Raw genomic sequence first — 22,133 nt, forward strand, 5'->3', positions numbered from 1 at the left:
AGGGACAACAATATCAAATCACAATTTACAAATGTCTACACTCCACAACATAATGGAGTAGTAGAAGCAATGAATCACACCTTGTTATGGATGGCAAGATCCATGTTAACTTTTAAAAGCTGAAGTCCTTCATACTCAGAAGAAGCAATACATATCGAAGTCTGCTTAAGGAACATATCTCCCATTACTTATTTGAATAGAATTACACCATATGTAGCATGGTTTGGCTTCAAACTTTGATATATTATTTTGTCCAATGGAAAGTTTAATGTTAGTTGAGATGTTATATTTGATGAAACATAAAGAAAGAGTCCCATAAAGATAGAAAGTATTGTATAGAAATTGGAAAGTTAGGGTGTTAAAAAGAAAATAAAATTGTAAAATCGACCAAATACACAACATTGGTATGAGATTGAATGGCCTTCTTTAGAAAATGATTCATCCAGTTCACTTGGTTCATTTGGATCTTGTGGAAGTTCATTTAAATCTTTTGGAAGCAGTTCATCCAATAGTGACTCTCCACCTCCTGAAACTTCAGACAATTGATGATCCTCTGCTTATATTATAATGATGGTGATCATGCATATCCACAAACAAGTCACATCAACTACCTAAATGGGAAATTCAAGTTTTGAAAGATGTTGGGCCAGATGAATAAAACAATATAGGCACAAGAAGTTAAAAAAGAAATGAAAGAAATTTTTTCTCTCATAACAAATGGTTTTACTAAGCCCTCCACATCCAAAGAGGAAGTAAAACATGTAGAATGGAAAAATCATTGGTTGAAGAATATAGGTGAGTGATGGAAAATAATACTTGGAAACTTGTTGGTAATCACCTTCCATCAATAACACAGCACGTAAACACAAACAACATATAAATCTGCATTGCCATTACTCTTATGAGTAAGAGATTGCATCATTAATATGTGATCTGCATTGCCATTACTCTTATGAGTAAGAGATTACATCATTAATATGTGATGGGGACTATGTCTGGAAGTTTAGGTTGGACTACTCTCGTTATGCAAGATTAACATTCATAATAATCACGATGTTTACGTGCAGGCAAGCATTCAAAGAGTAGCATCACTTTGATATTCAAATGACTTATACCAACTTGATGAAACCCCAAACTTCTATTCTATTTTTTATTTTTATTTTGGGAAAACACGATCAGTTGAAAAAGGGTACAGAGAAATCAAATATGGTGAATCTCAAGATCTTGAAATGAAACAACTGATTCAGCCACATTTACTTCTTACATGGCAATTTCATGTGCAGGTTGAACTAATTTCCGTTGATTGTCTCACCCTATTTGAAACTAAATAGTTTACTGACGGCATAATTATTATAGATGTGAATGCGCTCGAAAGAATTATTTAGTAATACATTTTGATGACAGCTACAAAAGGGAACATAAGATAAAGCAATGCATAACAATGAAAAATAACTAAAATCAAGTTCTGATCAACTAAGAACAGTACGACAGTTGACCCTGATTTCTCCCATGGTGCCTGTAAGAGGGCTGATATTCCCCATCTTCCCCATCGATTCTGCAAACTGTTGGAGAAAGAGCTCTTCATTTTCTGCATAAGCCTTCACTGTTTCCATCGTCGTCCCTTGGCCCTTGGCGAACAATTCTTCGTCTGAGTTCAACAATCCATACCCGCAGCAAGTTCTTGAAGTAGTAGTTGTCGAATTTGGTAGGACTCACAAAATCCAATGGAGACAAGTTATTATCTCCTCCCGATTTCGGACACCCAGATATAAGCCGACTGTAGTAAGATTTGTCCAGGCTCGAGTCTGGCTGCCCATTTCCACTCTGGTTGTAAAGCCTCTGCCGGAAACTGGTGCATCGAGATTGACCGATCGTGTGACTTCCTGCGTAATTAGCATTTGTATTTGTATTTCACTACTTAATAATCTCCACTTAATATTGAATGCTACAAAATGAAATGATTGAACTGCAAATTATAACGCTGCAAGTTATAAATACAATATGTATACCTAAAAGGGCAACAAAGTCTACCTCATCCAGGCCCTGGCGTTTAAACTTAGTAATGAGAGTCTGGAGAGTTGAGTTGGGCACTGGGATATTGTTGTTCGACCCACTCAAACTTGCACTCCTCGGGTCTCTTCTCCCCAGTAAAACTTCCCAGCCCAGGCCTCCACTCTGATATTATTCATTTATAACATATCACTATGAACTATTAGTTACGAGATTATAATATTGTCATGGAAATCAAGTGCTAGCAAAGAGATCTATATATGTTATACTAAGATACTGGCTAGTAAAGAGATTAGTATATGATTTATTACCAGGACCACTGAGTCACGAGCTGAAATAGCAAGAATATCTGCACAGGATACAGTTTTGGGACAGGCCTTCTCCAGCTCACTCTTAATCTGATCAATGACTTCAAATCCTCTGGCAGAGTTATTGTTGGGATTTGATCCTTTCTCACTCACAATGGTTGAACTGTTATCCAGCAGCAAAGATGCGTCGCACTCCTGTCATCCCATTAAAATTTCACCCATAAATACATACATTTTACTATTGATAGCAATTAGATCAATGTGCATAAGGAAAATAATGGTGACCTGAACAAAACAATCATGGAAGTGAAGCCTGAGTAAGGATGCTGCCATTCGAGCTTCCTTCATCACCGCCTTCTCAATGACGGATTGAACTATTTGCTCGGCCATGGGACATGAATGGTCATAAAAATGTGGAATCAAGTTATTAGAAGGCTGAGGGAATGACATTACGAACGCCTGCAGCGAACAAAGTAGCAAAAGAGGGATAAGGGAGAGGTGGGGCAACATAGATATGGCCATCATTCTCATGAATGAAAGAACTGCGATTTGGATGTATGAATCAGCCCAAGAGAGTTGAAACACGAAAGAAAGAAGAGGTTGTAGGTCTTGGGTATGTGGACGCTTACCTATATAAACGCATGGGCAGTACTCTACCGTGTGAAAAATTCAATGGAAGAAGACTGCCCAGCTACTCCCCTGTACCACAACTGACGCGGCATGCTTGATTCATATCTCTAATGGTTACTAACGAATTTCAAAGTCAACAAGAACGGAGATTTTCCTGTCGGTTAGCTATTAAAAATCTGAGGAAGAATACGCCTGTCCCACTAAGTCAATGATCATAGACGAATAAGGGTTGTCCCATGCATGAAAGGACGGCCGAAAGTTTAAAGCGCAGGTAGCCGCCATTGTTGTTGTCAATATCTCCTCTTCTCTTTTTCCCATTATAAAATAGGAAGCTCTTTTTCCCATTATAAAATAGGAATTAAAAATTTGGATGTACTCCTACTTGGATGTACTCTTAGTGTTATAGAGGCAGCTACGAGGAAATTTGGATGTACTCCTAGTTGGATGTACTCTTAGTGTTATAGAGGCAGCTACGAGGATTGATCTGTTGGGAATTGGATAATCTAACACTCCCAGTTAATGGGGGTGTAGAAAAATAATTCAACGCTCCCTATAGGTTTAGTGGCATGTGCTTAACACTAGTTATGTGTCTATTTACTAACACTTGCGGGTTTTGGTGTAATGGCAATGGGGGAGATTGTTGCACATTTTGGTGTAATGGCAATGGGGGGAGATTGTTGTGAATTGGAAAATCCAACACTCCCAGTTAATGGTGGTGTAGAAAGATAATTCAACGCTCCCTGTATGTTTCATAGCATGTGCTTGACGGGAATTTCTGGTTATTCCAAACAAAATACAGTGGAAAAATCCTCTGTTTCCACTGTTCAGAATTTTCTGATAAATTCTGAAACAATAGAAATATGAACAGAGAGAAATACTCTGTTTTCTGATAATTCAAAAACACAAAACCGAGCATAAAATAATGCTCTACTTTGCCTCAGGATCACAAACTGATCAAAATAACATTCTGGTTTTGACACAGGAAAATACTCTGTTTTTAACTCAGAAAAACAGAAAAATTCGTTTGCTGGAAACGGTGTTTCAGCAACACAGTTTTTTTTCAGTTGCTGAAACAGGTGTTTCAGCAACGGTGTTTCAGCAACGTAAAAATTTTGACGTCAAGTATTTTTGAGTTACGAGCTGTTTCAGCAACTAAGAAAATTTTGACGAAATAACTTTTGGTGAAACAGAAACGCACAGAAAGGAATTTCTATTTATGAAAGTAAACTAACTGATAAAACTAAGTCTTCCTCACATAGAGGGATTTCCACAACTGCTGTTATAAAACATCTTCCTCTTAACAGAGGGATTTACAATCTATGCTAAAGAGCATCTTCCTCTCAACAGAGGGATTCACCAAACTATGCTGAAAAGCATCTTCCTCTTAACAGAGGGATTACATCAGGAACGCTTCAGTTCCACACAACAACTATCTCATAAAATTTCAGCACTGCTGTGCAAAATGGCTTCATTCATGTGAGCTCATGCTGCTGCACATTCTTTCTTAAAAACACAGAAATTACATTCCAGCGCTGCTGCGCTATATTGCTAAACTCTTAACACTGCTGTGTGCTGCGTTTCCATATTCACTAACAGAAAACTATACTCACGCTGCTGCGTGCTCTCCTCTGCTCTCTATCTTTCTCTTTCACACATATATTTTACTTCTGTTTCTGTTTCTATTTATAGTGCAGGAAAGGTTCTTCACCGCCTTAACTTGCTGATAAAATATCTGCTGCTCATAATTAACAGATTTGATTTCTTGCTGTATTTCTTGAGTCGGTTGTGCTGAAACCCAAGACTGATAAGTGTTGCGGCTGGTACTTTCCTTCTCGGCCATGCTTCTTCTTTAATGCTATTTGGTGAGCTGTTATGGCGCAGAGCCCAGATCTGATCTTCCTCCTCCTTTGGGAACACAAACAAGCAAACCGTGAAAAGATGGTAATAGCGGTGATTTAACAGATCGGGGGAAAAATGTGGGGCGCCGGATAAATACAAATGGATAAAGTAAAATAGCTGTTGCTGCTGCACAGCAGTTGGAATTAATATTCCAACACTCCCCTTTTAATTTCAACTGCTGGGCATTCAATCATACCCAGACATTTCATAAAAAAAAACTCAAAACTTTTCTGATCCAATGGTTTGGTCAGAATATCAGCAACCTGCTCCTTCTCTGTTGTCATGGGAGATTTAATTCCATATCTCTTCCTTATAAGAAGATCTTCATCAAAGAATGACTGTTAATACAGTTCAGCAATAATGATAAAAAAAAATTACAGGCTCCCCTTTAGTGTATGCATTATCTTCTTTCGGCAGAATCTTCTCAAAAGAAACTTAGATCGGCTGGAGAGCTCAAGGGACTTTCGGACTGTGTTTTCTTCCTCCTCCATACTTGTGTAACTTTCTTCTTTTGCATGGGTTTAGCTTGTGTAAAGGCCCATGTCAAGTTACAGTCACGTGCCATATGCCCAATGTTATGACACTTGAAACATTCAACATTGTTCATGAATAAAAATTCATGATTTCTTCTTGCAAAATTGTTTCTTGGAGATTGTCGGAGACTGCAACATCTATCTCTATGAGCTGCTCTGCAGTCTTTTGCCATATGACCAAAGTTTGAACAACAATAACAACAACCAAAAAATAAACTTTGATACCTGGTATATGGAGGTTTCCTTGATGTACTTCTGAAGCCTTGCTGCCTTGAGATCCTTTGTTGATGACCATTGCATCTTGCCTCTTTGCCATCAGCTACATTTCTTCTTGGAGCTGGTTTTATGCTTGGAGCAGGATTTCTTCTATTGCAGCCTTCATTTTTCTCCTTGCCTTTGCTGGAACTAGGAGCATCACCATCTCTTTCTGGCTTCTTCACATCTCCTTTGCTTAAGGCATCCTCATACTTGTTTGAGGGTTCACCTACATACCCAAGTCCTGATTTATCATATGGAGATCTGTGATAGCTGAGCATATCATCCAAGGCTTGAGAGCTCTTCATGATCTTGTTCATCCCTTCAACCTTCTTCCTGAGGAGGACAATCTCTTCTTCTAACTTTTCACATTTATCATTCTTCTTTGTAAGTTGTTTCTCAGTTTCTTCCTTGCTACAAGTAGCTTCAGCTGCTACTATTTTAAAGGAGATAATATCAGACTTCATTTTGGAGGTTTCTGCTTGACTGCTCTCCATTTTCTTTTCAGCTCCTTTTGCCTGCTTCCTTGCTTCTTGTAGTTCGGACTTAAGGGAGGAGACCTCTGCCTTGCACTGTCCAATCTCTTCTACAAGTTTGTTCACTTTCTTGTGTCTTTGTTCAAGTTGACTTGACAAGACATCTGCCTGCTTCTTTACTTCATTCAGCTGATTTGTCATGGATATGACTTCTTCATGATGTTTCCTCTTGCATTGGTCAAGCTCCTTCTTGAGCTTGGCTAACTCTTCATCCCTTTCTTTTACTTGAAGCTTGATGAGGTCAAGCTTTTCATTCTCAGCTTCTATGATGGGTTCTTCTTGACTCATTGTCATGGTCAGTGCTCCCTTTGCATGAAGGTCATGAAGTCTGTCCCATATATCCTTTGCTGATGAATATTTTCCTATATTCTTCTTTAAAGAATCAGGCAGCCCATCCAAAATTGTCTTTGCTGCTTTTGCATTGCACTCCTTGGATTCTCTATCCATCTTGCTATCATCAATCACTGATTCCCAAATTTCAATCCCTTGAGACTGTAAGACAGTCCTCATTTTTATTTCCCACATATCAAAATTTCCATTAAGTCTTGAAGCCTCAAATAGAATGCTTTCAAGTTGATTGTCTTCTATTTTGGGAGTAGAGGGAGACACATTCTTAGCAGGATTGGTGACTTTCTTCTTTGACCTTGCCATTTGACTGAGTATTTTAAAATAACTGATTGTTTCTTCAACAACAACACAAAAGAAATTCTTGAGAAATACCTTATATTTTTCTTGGCTGAGTCTTCACGCTGCTGGAGAAGTTGCTGCTGCAAGAAATCTTCCTTCAGCTTCTTTGACGCCTTCAAAGAGCCTGGTCAAGCTCTGATACCATGACGGGAATTTCTGGTTATTCCAAACAAAATACAGTGGAAAAATCCTCTGTTTCCACTGTTCAGAATTTTCTGATAAATTCTGAAACAATAGAAATATGAACAGAGAGAAATACTCTGTTTTCTGATAATTCAAAAACACAAAACCGAGCATAAAATAATGCTCTACTTTGCCTCAGGATCACAAACTGATCAAAATAACATTCTGGTTTTGACACAGGAAAATACTCTGTTTTTAACTCAGAAAAACAGAAAAATTCGTTTGCTGGAAACGGTGTTTCAGCAACACAGTTTTTTTTCAGTTGCTGAAACAGGTGTTTCAGCAACGGTGTTTTAGCAACGTAAAAATTTTGACGTCAAGTATTTTTGAGTTACGAGCTGTTTCAGCAACTAAGAAAATTTTGACGAAATAACTTTTGGTGAAACAGAAACGCACAGAAAGGAATTTCTATTTATGAAAGTAAACTAACTGATAAAACTAAGTCTTCCTCACATAGAGGGATTTCCACAACTGCTGTTATAAAACATCTTCCTCTTAACAGAGGGATTTACAATCTATGCTAAAGAGCATCTTCCTCTCAACAGAGGGATTCACCAAACTATGCTGAAAAGCATCTTCCTCTTAACAGAGGGATTACATCAGGAACGCTTCAGTTCCACACAACAACTATCTCATAAAATTTCAGCACTGCTGTGCAAAATGGCTTCATTCATGTGAGCTCATGCTGCTGCACATTCTTTCTTAAAAACACAGAAATTACATTCCAGCGCTGCTGCGCTATATTGCTAAACTCTTAACACTGCTGTGTGCTGCGTTTCCATATTCACTAACAGAAAACTATACTCACGCTGTTGCGTGCTCTCCTCTGCTCTCTATCTTTCTCTTTCACACATATATTTTACTTCTGTTTCTGTTTCTATTTATAGTGCAGGAAAGGTTCTTCACCGCCTTAACTTGCTGATAAAATATCTGCTGCTCATAATTAACAGATTTGATTTCTTGCTGTATTTCTTGAGTCGGTTGTGCTGAAACCCAAGACTGATAAGTGTTGCGGCTGGTACTTTCCTTCTCGGCCATGCTTCTTCTTTAATGCTATTTGGTGAGCTGTTATGGCGCAGAGCCCAGATCTGATCTTCCTCCTCCTTTGGGAACACAAACAAGCAAACCGTGAAAAGATGGTAATAGCGGTGATTTAACAGATCGGGGGAAAAATGTGGGGCGCCGGATAAATACAAATGGATAAAGTAAAATAGCTGTTGCTGCTGCACAACAGTTGGAATTAATATTCCAACAGTGCTTAACACTAGCGATGTGTCTGTTTACAAACACCTGCGGGTTTTGGTGCCACAAACACTTACGGGTTTTGGTGTAACGGCAATCGTGACTCCAACATGATCATGAATTTCCCATAGATAACACTGGCAGATTGTTGCAGGTTTTGGTGTAATGGCAATGGGGGGAGATTGTTGGAAATTGGATAATCGAACGCTCCCAGTTAATGGTGGTGTAGAAAGATAATTTAACGCTCCCTGTATGTTTCATTAATGGTGGTGTAGAAAGATAATTTAACACTCCCTGTATGTTTCATAGCATGTGCTTAACACTAACGATGTGTCTGTTTACAAACACCTGCGGGTTTTGGTGCACAAACACTTACGAATTTTGGTGTAACGACAATCAACATGATCGTAAATTTCCCATAAATAACACTAGCAGTTACAGATTCACTATATATTAAAAAATACAAAATATTTTTCCAATAAATCACCGTTCCAACTCTCGAAAGCTTCAAAATAAATAATTCCTCCAGGGATCTTCATATATAAAATCCCTTTAAAACAACAAATTTGTCTTTTGTCTATTTTACAAACTGCTTTTTTTAACAACCTTATTGCGTAACTTGTTTATAAATTTATATAAAATAGTATGAAACAAAATATAAACACTCTCCCAAGAAACTTGCATACAGCCGTATGCCACCTTTTTCCTTGAAGCCAAATCTAAACGCATTTTCTTATGAGCGTTGGAGAGAGACGGCTGCTCTAGTTATCGTGTGTTTGTCATGTCACGAACTCCCAATCACCGAGTCCACTTTGGCAAGAGCTAATGGGCTTGTCATTGGGCATTAAATGTTTGGCTATATGTGTTTTTGATCGCTCTTTAACGCACACGCTATTATTTTTTATTTATCTATCGCCGAGCGTGTTAAACAGCTATAAAAAACATGTAGCGAGACATTTAATGCCTAATCACAGATTCGTTAGCTCTTGCCATCCACTTTACTATTTAATATTTTTTTTTCTAAAAGAAAAATTCGTGTCTCAAGTTTGGAGTAGCTCAAACATACATAATTCTGTTAGGTATTTGATCACATGTTTTTATTCTCGAATGAAAAAATAGTGTCTCAGGTTCGGAGTGTTAAAACATATATAAGTTTATTAGGTAAGGGATCACCAAACCTGTGCTAACCAAACTTTCTATTTAAGTAAATCCACTTTATTATTTACAATAAGCTATTTATCTGGAATTGACCAATATACAAAAGATTGCACAAAATAAATATTCAAAAAATTGCATTTACACAGTCAATTTAATATTAATCCTTCCCTGAAATTAATATTTAAATTAGCCATGTAATTTTGGTTTAAGATACAATTAATTATTAGGTATGGGCATGTTTTATCTTTTTTTTAATTTTATATTTATATTATTTATTGTTTGTAAAAAATATTTTTTTAGGTGTAAATCTTAATTTTTTATATATTTAATTAGTTGAAATTTTAAAATATTATGAAATTTTAAGATTATATGGTAATCAATATGAATTATTATTATTATTATTTAAATTTTTTTTATGAATATAAATTTTTATTATTATTTAATTTTTTTTATGATATATAGAATGGTTTGTATTGATTAATTCATATTTAATATTTTCTGTGAGAATTGAGAGAGTGATGATTATCTCAAGATACTAGTTTGCGTTGAAGGAACTTGTAGATTCATCACTTTTTGGCTGATAAAATGATTATCGGAGTGGGGTTATATTGAACGATCCTCCAACAAAAAGGATGGGAGGGGTTTTACCCCCCCTCCATCCCCTGTCTATTCACTAGCATTGGTGGATTTCACAGAGCTACGTAGACTAGACGAAGCAGCATATCTCAGTGTGGCCACTCGAGATGTTATTGCAAATTCTTATGGTTTGCATACCAATGACCTTTGTGGGATCCTTAAGCTAGAGGAGGCTCTTGGAATTAGCAATTGCAATAGTGATAAGGATGTCAACAAAATGTTTGCTAAAATGTTAGAAAGAGATAATCACTGGGAGTATGGTAATGTACACAAAGTGTTTGACAAAATTCTCAAGCTCGTGTTGGATATGGAAATAAAAGGTGCTGGGGACTCAGAGCATCAAAAATTTCCAAGTTTTGTTCAATCCATGTCCAATGAGTCCCTCTGTTTTATGGCCACAGAATCAGATGTTGTAGGACCATTAGCAGTCAATATTCAACAACAGACAGGTATCCTTGTGGGTGAGATGAGGCTCCTCTATGGAGGGAGGAAACTAAAGATGGAAACAGGCCTTAAAGACTATGGAATTAAGAGGGATGCCACTATCTCTATAGTAGCATGCTTGTTTGGAGGTGCCCGAGAAGGTGCGGCACCTTCAATATCCAAACCCTTGTCATTCAAAGATGTCCTTAAGTTAGATTCCAACTCTTAGTCAGTAAAGGATCTCTCATGTCAAGCTTTGATGGTGGAGCACTCAACGTACACCCCAATGATCGAGGTGAATGATATTTTAACTATGATGAAGGTAGTAGATTATAAATGACAAGCCTTTATATGTCGTTTCAATGGTTTTTGGCCCTCATCTTCTCCCTTTTGGCATTGAGTTCATCAAAACCGGTCCCAAAATTTAGATCTTCTATTTTGTTTGAAAGAATGAATTGTGGTAGTCTTCAAGGATCTTTAAGACCATAAGAGTGTTTTCGACCAAGAGACTTAGTTTTGGGGCCATGTAGATCTTTCAATTCAGTTATGGTCTCTAGAGCTTAACCCTCTTTCCATGAAATCTCTTGCTACTCTAATATGGGTAAGGCTCCCAAACATACCCTTCCAATGGATTTGGCTAGATGTCTTCTAAAAAATTAGTAATTCAATTGGTCGCTTCATCAAAATAGACAGTGAAATATTGGCTAAAAGCTTCATATCATTCATCTATATTTGTGTTGAACTGCACCTCAGTGAAGGATTACTAGATAAAATTACTCCCAAGTTCGCTGTAAAGGAACATTCTCAACCCTTTGATTATGAAAATGTCGCTTTCAGGTGTAGAATTTATCAGCAACTTGGGCATCTTCAAAATGCATGCCCATCCTCAAAGGGGTCATGCGACTCCCTAGAGACGAGAATAAACAACTGTGGTTGGTGGGATCAAAAGACAACATCAAGTGTTAATATATCGACAAGAAAAAATATTTTTTCATAACAACAGAAGACAACCTTGGACATCTCAGCTTCTCAAGATGCAGAGGAGACCCCGATGGCAATGCCTCATCCCTCAGCAATGGAGAATCTCTTGACAAAGGATAATGATAGAACATTAGCAATTCATGTTAGTAATCAACAAGCTTAATTGCACCCACGAGTCTGACCACTCTGACTATGATAAAGAAATTCCACGCTCGGCTGAGACGGAAGCGATGGAGTTCTCTCAAACAATTCCAACTAATAACTCTATAGGTTGGGTAGATGTCCATAGGAGAAAAATGAAAAAACAAAAACCCATGAACAATTATAGTGTGTAAAACTAGAAATGCTGTAGATGTTCTTTGAAGTTTCTCACTTCCTGATTTAATCTACTTTTTTTTATATTATTTAATAGAATTTATCTCTCTCTCTCTCTCTCTCTCTCTCTCTCTCTCTATATATATATATATATATATATATATATATATATATATATATTTGTTTGTAATTTTTATTGATAAAAATAAAATTACCATATAACTAATTATAGATTAAACTATAAAATTCTTCTTGATACATTTATAGATTAAAAAAAAAATTATATATAAAATGTGAACTTTACAAAAATATAAATAGTATTATTAAGAATCGGCATATATTTATCTTAATTTTCTATGTACCAACTAGCATATATCCATCTTAATTACAAATCTATGAAGTTTCGAGAGGGATAAGTTTCTTGAGGTGAAAATATATTCTAGAGGGATAAGTTTCTTGAGGTAAAAATATCTTTTAGAGGGTTAGAAAAAAAAAATATTTGCACCTTAAGAGACTTGATCTCTTTGTGATACATTCATGGTTAAGATGGATACACAGACACCTATACCATGTATAAATTTTCATTTTTTAAATTGTATTTTTGAATGCACAAATGTATTGAATGCCTTGAAAATTCCCTTGGATACTTGAATTGTTTAAACTACACATCTTAAAATTTTAATTACAATAAATATTTATTGATTCTAGATAAAATTGTCCAGACCTTTCTTTGAGTGTAAAACTTGAGAAAAGATGTACACCTCCAAAGACATTAATTTTTTTGAGAGATTGATAGATCCAAAATTAAAATGGGTCTATGTTGGTTCTTTTATATATATATATATATATATATATATATATATTAAAATCCTGATATTAAATATAGTTAGATATTTGTTATTTTTCATCAACATGTTTTATAATTTTATAATCTATTTTTTTTAATGTAATGTACATGTGTGTGTGAGGGGTTCTTAGAAAGATTTTACTATAAGTATTATGTTTTTATGTGTTTATTAATTAAAATATGTACATGAGATAGGTCCCATGTTCTAAGGGGTCTAGTACACCAATTTGGTGTTGTCTTGGTGGTGACATTAAAATTAGATTATAATTATTATAGCTAAAAGACTTGGATTATTAGTTTGGAGTGGAAGTATAACATACATTTGATGAGATCTCTTATATAAAAGAGTTATAATAACACATAGTAAGAAAGTTACTTCACCTAACTTTATTTGTGTTATTATAATAATTTTGAAATATATAGAATAATTGAAGATAGGTCATTACAAATTAGTTAGAAGAATTATATGGTGCATTGTGCACATCAATGGGTTGATTAGAAAGTATCAGGGGTGAGTGAAATCCTAAAATGAAAGGGAAGTTATGCTACTTAGAACATATTGATTCTAAATGGATCGAATTTATTGAAGGAAAGAAGTCCATATGGGGATGCATTTTTTTTGTTGGTTCAATGGTAGTATCATGTTGTATTAATTTTAATTAAACCAAAATATAAGGAATCTTTGTGTGTAACATAAGGGTTTTATACATTTTAATTATATGAAATAGATTTATAAAACTATTTTACTATAACCAAAAAACTATTTTGTTAACAAAGAAGGTATTCAATGAAACAAAGAGTAAGGATATGGAGTGCATATGCATATCTAATAAAATCACAAGAAACAACCAAAATAAAATTTGCTTACAAAACTTAATTAATATTTTTACTTAATTAATATTTAATATTTTTATTATACTTGAGAAAGTTTGATAAATTAAGAGAGATTCATAGAATGAAGGAAAACCTATTTCCAATAAAGAAAAGATGAAAGCGTTAATGCAAAAAATTCCACAAATTGAAGACAATTTATGGTAGATGTAAAAACAATTTAGTGTGTGAAGTTTCGATGTAGCCTACAAAAACTCCCAACTCTACTGTCAGCCCAAGCTTCTTTCTCGAATCTTTGGAGACATAGCAGTAAACAGAGGCTCCAAAATTTTTGAAGTGAGACACATCCATATTTCTCCCCAAGAAAGCCTCCTTCGGTGTAATCATACTAAGAATCTGATGAGGACTCTGGTTCTGCAAGTAGAATGTTGTGTTACATGCCTTTGCCCACAAATGCAATGGTAGGCCTTGGTCATGTAGCATAGATATTGCAACTCCAATAATGCTCTGGTTCTTTCTCTCAGCTACCCCATTCTTCTATGGGTTGTGAAGTGTTTTCAGTTGTCTTCGAATACCTTCTTTCACATAGAACTCCTTGCAATCATTAGAAACATACTCACCTTCATTTTTTCTCCTCAGAGCCTTCACCTTCTTGCCAGTATCTTTCTCAACTAGTACCTTTAAATTCTACAAACTTGGAGAATGTCTTGTCCTTCTTCCACATGAAGAAGATATCCAACACTTCCTTGAGAAATCATCAATCAGAATAATAAAATATTTGTGTCTGGCAGTGGAGGTTGTTGAGAAAGAACCACAAACATCAAAGTGAACTCTTTCCAAGACTGCATGTGCTTTTTTGTCTCACTCATGGAATGTGGATATCACATACTTCCCCAAGGTACAACCTTTGCAGACATTGTACTGCTCAAGTACTCCTTTACGGAGTCCAATGGTTATTTCCTACATAACTTTCAGGGTGACATGATGCAATGGCCCAATCTTGTGTGCCAATGTTCACCGACATTGCAGATTTGCACTTTCTCTGCCTTACTGCTTAATGTAGCGCAATCTTCCACATAAAATTGTACATGTTCTTCACATGAACCTTGATCTGCTTCACCTGTCAAGTGGCTATGTGTCTCAAGAATGCTTTCCCTTTGTTAAAGATCTCATCATAACCACAATATTCCAAAACTGCTACAAAAATGAGATTATTCTTTAGGCCTAGAACAAACATCACATCTTTGAGGCGAAGAGGAGATCCATACTCCCTCTGAAATGTTACTGTACCAATCCAAGGAGAACTATACCTTGTTTCGTCACCAAGCTCAATATGCATTTTGATATCTTTCTCCTTCAAGTCACTGAAAAACTCTCTACACCCTATCATGTGGAACAAGGAACTAGAGTCCAAGTGCCACACACTTCCCATCACAATGATGGCCATGCATGTGATAGGGGTTAAGTCTAACTCAAACTGTGAAGCCAATGCCTCACATGTTTCTCCTCTTGATTTCTTCTTGCCATACTTTTTATGTGGACATTTTGTAGCATAGTGGCCAGATTCATGACAATTGAAGCATTTTATCTTGGATAAGTATTTCTTTCCCCCTTGGATGGATTTTGGTTTGGTTTGAGATTTATTTCCTTCTCCCTTCTTTCACTTTCCAACCAATGAAAATTTTTCTTCATCCTCTCCCTTTAATGAAGTTCCATCTCTGGTATTCCACCTGATCTCTTCTTGTACAAAATTAGACTATAAGCATTCCCAATTCAGTAATTTCTCCCTCCCATTCACCGAGTCTTGGTAGTTATTCCAACTTTTGGGAAGACCTAGAAGAGTTAGGCTCACTAGGTCATCTTCTGAAACATTCATACCAACCCCTCCAAGCTCATCACGAACTTGGGTAAATATGTTGAGATACTGTAGGATAATGTCATTTTTTGCATCTTGATATTTCAAAGTTTGTCTTTGAGGGCCAGTTTTCTATGGTCATTTCTATTCTCGAACAACTCTAGCAATTTATTCGACATTTCTTAAGGATTTTCTTTCCCATGGAGATTTGAGACAATGTGGTCTCACACTCCTTCCAAGATTATTCTCCTCACCTTGGCTACATCTTTCTTCCATTAGGCTAGGTTCTGTGTGTTATATTCTTGTGGTTTGCAATGTTTGTCTTGACATATTCTAGCTATCCATTGCCATCCAACACCGCCTCCATGTGATCTTTCCATGCAATGAAATTCGAGCTTCCTTCTATGGCATACTATAATATCAATCTTTTAAAACTCATCTTCCCAAATATGAAGATATCCTGCTACATTCAGGCTGCAAATTTGAGCCTCCTTAGAAACAACTTCAAAATTCCTGCTCTAATATGAATCGTGCTCTGATACCATGTAGAAATTTTGTGTAGAATTGTAACTGATCAAGAATTCTTAATCTAAATCAAGAGACATAATTCTACTCTAATGTTCTGCGGACATTAATTCACAATTTAGAACAACAATCTCAGACATGCAATAAGAAGTAATACAAATGCACAATATTTTTCTAGGGGAAAGAAACTCCTAAAAACCCCCTAATCTTGCTTGCATTAAATCATATGAATAACAATGTATTACAATTGCTTGCTCGCTCTAAGCTCAACTTGCAAGTGAATAACCTATCTCTCTACCCAATGAGAAGCTCTAACCCAAACTTAGACAAATTTTGCCTCATCTTGAGTCCCTATTTCCTTGTGAAAATCTTAAGGAATTAGGCCTCTAGTATTTAGGAATTTTCCTCCAATTGATTGCACAATTCCCAAGGTTGATCATCTGACTACATGCAACACTTGTACACTCAAGACTAGTATACAACTGATGTTACACTACCTTGGAATCTCCACCATAGTTGGGGACCTTGAATTCTCTGCATGTACTAGTAATTTTGGGATGATTGATTAGTTAACTAGATGATCATTGTGTTAGACTAATTCCCACTGCACAACTGACCTTCCACTAGTTTTACCAACAATTAGAACTAGTTTAAATAAATACAACTGGATATAACTGAACTCGATTACTAGAATTTAGCAATCACACATGCTTAACTAAACTCCAAGCTCTCTAACTTGAATTTACTGATCTAACTGAGTGATGAGAGCCATGTCACGTAAATTAATTGCATCCAAGTTGTTTGCTGATGTGGAAATTCAAATTTTCTCAATTTGACGAAGGAAAAATCAAATTGAGACTTTCTTGTTGGACTCCTGAACAATTCCTTGCCCTTTTAAGCTCATAATTTTTTTGAGGATGCCATATATCTACAAGTGAATTAATGTATCTTTATGTTAAATTATTTTTCCTAATATTTTTTCTTCTATGAGGAAAGTTGTTTCAATTTATGATTTACTTTCTTGCGAAGGTGTCTTCATTTTTCTACTCTTTCACATAAAAATGATGAGGGTCAAGTCTCTTTTGTTATATTTAGGGTTTAACTCTACAACCTTATTCATCTCTTCTTTGATGACTTTGATACCCATTTTATGTTCTTTATGTTTCAAACTATTTAGGGCCAAATTGTTACTAAGATTTTCTTTTAGCTATTTATTTAGCATTGTTTCTAAGACTACAGTTGTCTTCAAAATCTTCTTTTGGGTTGATTGTCCCTTTCGTTGGATTTTTTAGATTTATCAACAATCGTTTCTTCGAACTTTGCTTGAAGTTTGGCTTCTCTTCCCCTCTCTCTAATTTTTACTTTTTTGTTCATATGGATAATTGCAAATTACTTTGCTATAAAAAATATAATTAATATAATTGGAAAAAAATTAATAACTAAAAATTATATATTAAGAATAGTTATTCAATTTGTTACTCAAAATCAAAATTTACTGTGAATATCTCAAAGATGTTATTGAATATGTATCATTGCATCCAAAGGCTCTACATCCTAGTATAAAGTAGATGTATAGGTGTAATGTAAGTATGTAAACAATTTTAAATGTCGGCTTAATTAAAAGATAAAAAATAATACAACATGCCCAAAAACCATAGCTTGTTTCACAACCAAAATATTTTATAACAATATGACAAAATTCTAACCATGGATATTCACCCCCACATTACCTTGGATATTATTAACTTGTACAAATTAGGCTTTGTTACAATACCACATGCCCAAAAAACATAACATATTTCACACTCAAAATATTTTATAACAATACGCCAATATCCTTAACCATGGATAATCATCCCCACTTTACCATGGATATTATTAACTTGTAAATAGGTTTTGTTACAATACCATGGGCTAATGCCATGGGTTATCAATACCACATGCCCAAAAAACATAACTTATTTTGCAATAAAAATATTTTATAACAATATGACAAGATTCTTAATTATGGATATTCACCCCCACTTTGTGATTGATATTATGAACTTGTCTTTGTTACAATAGCATGGCTAATACCATGGCTTAACAATACCACATACCAAAAAATCATATCTCATTTCACAATCAAAATATTTTATAATAATATGACAAGATTCTTAACCATGAATATTCACCATCACTTCACCATGGATATTACTAACTTGTAAATAGGATTTGTTACTTCACCATTGATATTACTAACTTGTAAATAAGCTTTCTTACAATACCATGAGCCAAAACCATAACTTATTTCACAGTAAAAATATTTTATTTTAATTTAATTTTATAACATTATTCTAATCAAAGCTAAAATGAAAAATGCTATAATTAGTTTTTAGATATATTTAAACCCTCTGTCCTCACAACTACTAAAAATATTCCCATATAAATTAAATTAAGATTTTAATAAAATTAAAAATGAGAATAAATTTACATTTAAAAATGTGAAATTTATATAATACATATAGTATTAGTAAGAACCAACATAGATCCATCTTAACTAAGGATCAAGTGATGACAGAAAGCAAAGTGAGGGGAAAATAAGGGGAGGGGGAGATCAAGGAGATAGTGATAAAACAGAGAGAGAGAGAGATAGATGGAGTTGGAGGGGGAGATAAAGGGAGGAAAGACAAAGACATAGATAGATAGGGGTGGAGAGAGAGAGAGGGAGTGACAAGGGAGAGATCGTGAGAGAGTGAGGGAGAGAGGAGATGAGGGAAGAGATAGAAGAGGAGGGGAGAGAGATAGGGAGAGAAGGGAGAGAGAGAGAGGATGGCACAAAGATGGATGGGAGAGAGGGAAGGGAACATGGAGGAGAAAGAGAGAGAGAGAGGGAGCAAGAGATAGATTGGAAGGAGAGAGAGAGGGAGGTGGGAGAGAAAGGACTCAAGAGAGAGAATGTGAGAGAGATGGAGTTGGAGGGGGAGAGGGGGAAGGAATAAGAAAGACATAGAGAGAGAAAGGTAGAGAGAGAGAGGGAGTGACAAGGAAGTGATGGAGAGAGAATGAAGGAGAGGAGAGTGGGGGGTAAGAGAGAGCGAAAGAGAGAAGGGGAAGAGAGAGGCCGAGAGGAAGATGAGATAGAGAGTGTTTATGTTTGGTGGGTGAAATAGAGAGGGAATATGAAAGAGACACATAGATACAAATTTAGAGATTATATAGTATTATATAACCAACATAGATCCATCTTAACTCGTATCTATCAAGAACCGAGAGAGATCAAATCTCTTGAGGTGTAAACATTTTCTAAGTTTTGCACTCAAAAAAGAGGTTTGCACCTAAAGAGATTGGATCTCTCTCTGCGCTTGATATATCCAGGTTAAGATGGATCTAGGCTGGATGCACTAAGAGGGTTGTATATCAATTCAAAATAAATTTAAATAATAATGATTCATATTCATAAGTTAAGAGCATGTGTTTCCTCCTAAGAAGTCACAAGTTCAAAAAGAGAGGGGGGTAGAGTATGTATGCCTTCGTAGATTTAGCAGTAAAATCACTGCATGGTGGTGGGTCTCTTGTTCCACAAACAAGGGGGTCTCATACACCAATTTAATGCGTGGCTTGGCCTCACCTTAAAATTGGATAATGATGATAATAATAATAATATATATTAAAAAGATAAATTAAATGATATTAAAATGTGTGAAAGAAAAAGTGAAGAATATATGTAATTATATGTATCATTAGAATTTTAATAAAATTGAAAGTAAGAATATTTTTATATTCAGAAATGTGAAAATTTAAAATTTTATTAAAATAGAAATTTAGAAATGTGAAAATTTAGATATACATTTTTTTAAGTTTTACATATAAATTTTTTAGTTTATTTTAGGAGATTTTTCTTCTTTAATATTTGATAAATCTGAAACTAAAATAAATTTATAATATTTGTATTTATCACTGAGAATTCTCAACAACAATTAAAAAAATACTAATTTGGAAACCATTAGTTCCCCTTTCCGTAAATATATTTGTTGTGTTGTTGAAGGTGAGACAATAAGATAGCTCACTTACGTTGCAGTGTAGACTATACGAAGGGAGTTGGCGACACGACAAACACGGAATACACGAAATATTTTTGAAGATTTATATTAATTTTATGCATCAAATAAATAGTAATGTGCAATAAAGTGGTTAAACACATGGGCTGTATAAAATAAACGAAAGATTGTAGAACCCAATCGCGAGTCGTTGCTATATACGGAAAGAAAAGGGGTAGCGAGACACTCGTGGCAACCAACACCGGAAAGGAATGTGAATTACATAAAAACAATAACAATGGCGGCTACCTGAAACTTTGGTCCGTCTCCCTTGTACCTGAAACTTTTGTTGGTCTCGCTGTCTCCTTTTTGCAATTTATGTAACACCAAACTTCAGTAACCGACAGGAAGGAAAATCTCCTTTCCGCAATGTATCTAACAATTATTTAGTAAAATTTAAAGATGCGAATCAATCATCGTCCGGCGTAGCAGCTGAACACTCTTCTTCCATTGAATTCCGTGATTTTTCTGTACTCAATTCAACCTTAACGCCTTGGCCATCACTATTTCGCCCCTCTTATCTCTCTTTTGCTACTTTGTTCATTTTTATCTCAACTCATGTCCCATGGTCCAACAATACAGGGATTCGAAGGAAGTCAAATAATTGCAGATTACAAAATATATTATATTTTTTTTTCAGCAAGAGAAAAGCGATAAATATTTTTATTATAGAAACATATTACATATTATGATATTCCAGATACCAATACAGTTACAACATATATCATACCTGCGAATTGTCGCTACCCATCCAGAAAATCATACGACATTCCAATTTTACTATTCCACATAAAATGGCCTAGAAAGTTTAGCCACATATAATGGGGACATAATAAACAGGTGGGCAAAATAAGAAGCCACATCTAGATCTACATGGATATATACATATGATCCATATACTCAATGATATTATCATCAAAACACAACAATAGATAATAGACGAGACATATGTTCAACATATAATAAATATAAGCATAGATTATACCAAAACAAAGAAAACAAACTACACTGACTCAGGAAATGGAAACACCTCGCATCCAATGTAGTGTCTCCGAGTTTGACTTTAATGTGCATACCATCTAGTTGCTCTAGAAGACCCTCTTTTGACAATCTATCAGCTTATGGTTGTAATCCCTTCCGATGTGCATAATGATCTTGGAATCACCAAATATGTGGATATCTTGGATATTGAGGAAGTGAGAAAACCATAACAATCCCTATAGAGTCATCGATTCAGCCTTTATATTCGTGCCACTTCCCACATCCCAGTGTACCCAAATTTCCCGTTCTTCAGTAATGCCAATCCAAAATGTGAATCCACATTTGTTTCTCTATGTTGCCCCATCAAAAAATCCAACCGGATATTCCATTTGAGGACCTCGTAACTTGCATGGTTCTCTTTTGGGCCCAACATCATGGAAAAAACCCATGGCATAACAAGAGATAGTGCGATCAAAAACCATCATAAAGCTGTCGTGAGAATTTTTAATTTTTTTCCTATTTCACCATCTCCAAATCGACCAAAATAGGATGGGGGAATAATCCTCCAATAGGATTTCTGAGAACTATACTATATCATGCAAGCCTGGATATTATCAAATCGAAAACATGGAAAGCCAATAGTATGAGCCAATTTTTTCCATACCTGTACCGTGTAGAGACATTTAAGAAACAAGTGTACATTGTTCTCCTCTGCGTTCCTGCAAATCATACAAATCCCCGGTCCATGCCATTGCCTCTTTTGAATATTTTCCCATGTGAGATTTTTTTTGTGACATACCAGCCAGAAAAAGAGGATGATTTTGATGGGAGTATTTGTTTTTCAGAATTTATAAAAGTCACATATCTCCAAATGTTGGACCTCCCTTCCACAGAGAGTGGTATATGTATCAGCCACCATGATGTTCCCCCTTTTCATCTTACCAATCCATACAATCCGATCACTAAAGTCCTCACGACAGATTCCTATGAAATTCATGAGAGTACAGGTCCGTTCCCATACCCCCGCCATATGACCGACCAAACCCAGCGCATTTGTGCTCTTCCAAGAGGGACAGGGACCCCTCCAGGTAGCAATAACGCGACTCCAGAAAAATATCTCACGACCATTTAAGGATCGGATAAAGTCCTCCAAAATATAGCAATTCTCCCCATAACCCAACATGTGATCAAATTCAATGATTATGTTATTTCCTGACCC

The 22,133-nt window shown here is 35.5% G+C and overlaps 1 protein-coding gene and 1 pseudogene across 1 annotated transcript; both read right to left on the reverse strand.

The window, feature by feature from the left end:
- Nucleotides 1-1,385: 1,385 nt before the first annotated feature.
- LOC149169416 (peroxidase 15 pseudogene) lies at nt 1,386-1,868 on the reverse strand (annotated as a pseudogene).
- Nucleotides 1,713-2,768, reverse strand: LOC149169417 (peroxidase 72-like). The gene is made up of 4 exons (XM_089425188.1): nt 2,604-2,768; nt 2,322-2,513; nt 2,032-2,175; nt 1,713-1,883 (listed from the first exon to the last, which is right to left on the reverse strand). The coding sequence occupies exons 1-4, from the start codon at nt 2,766-2,768 to the stop codon at nt 1,713-1,715; spliced, it is 672 nt and encodes a 223-aa protein (XP_089281314.1).
- Nucleotides 2,769-22,133: the final 19,365 nt, after the last annotated feature.

The sequence above is a fragment of the Pinus tabuliformis genome, chromosome 4_2, assembly GCF_031772625.1.
Source record: "Pinus tabuliformis cultivar Carrire ecotype Pingquan chromosome 4_2, CPIR1, whole genome shotgun sequence".
Lineage (NCBI taxonomy): Eukaryota > Viridiplantae > Streptophyta > Pinopsida > Pinales > Pinaceae > Pinus > Pinus tabuliformis.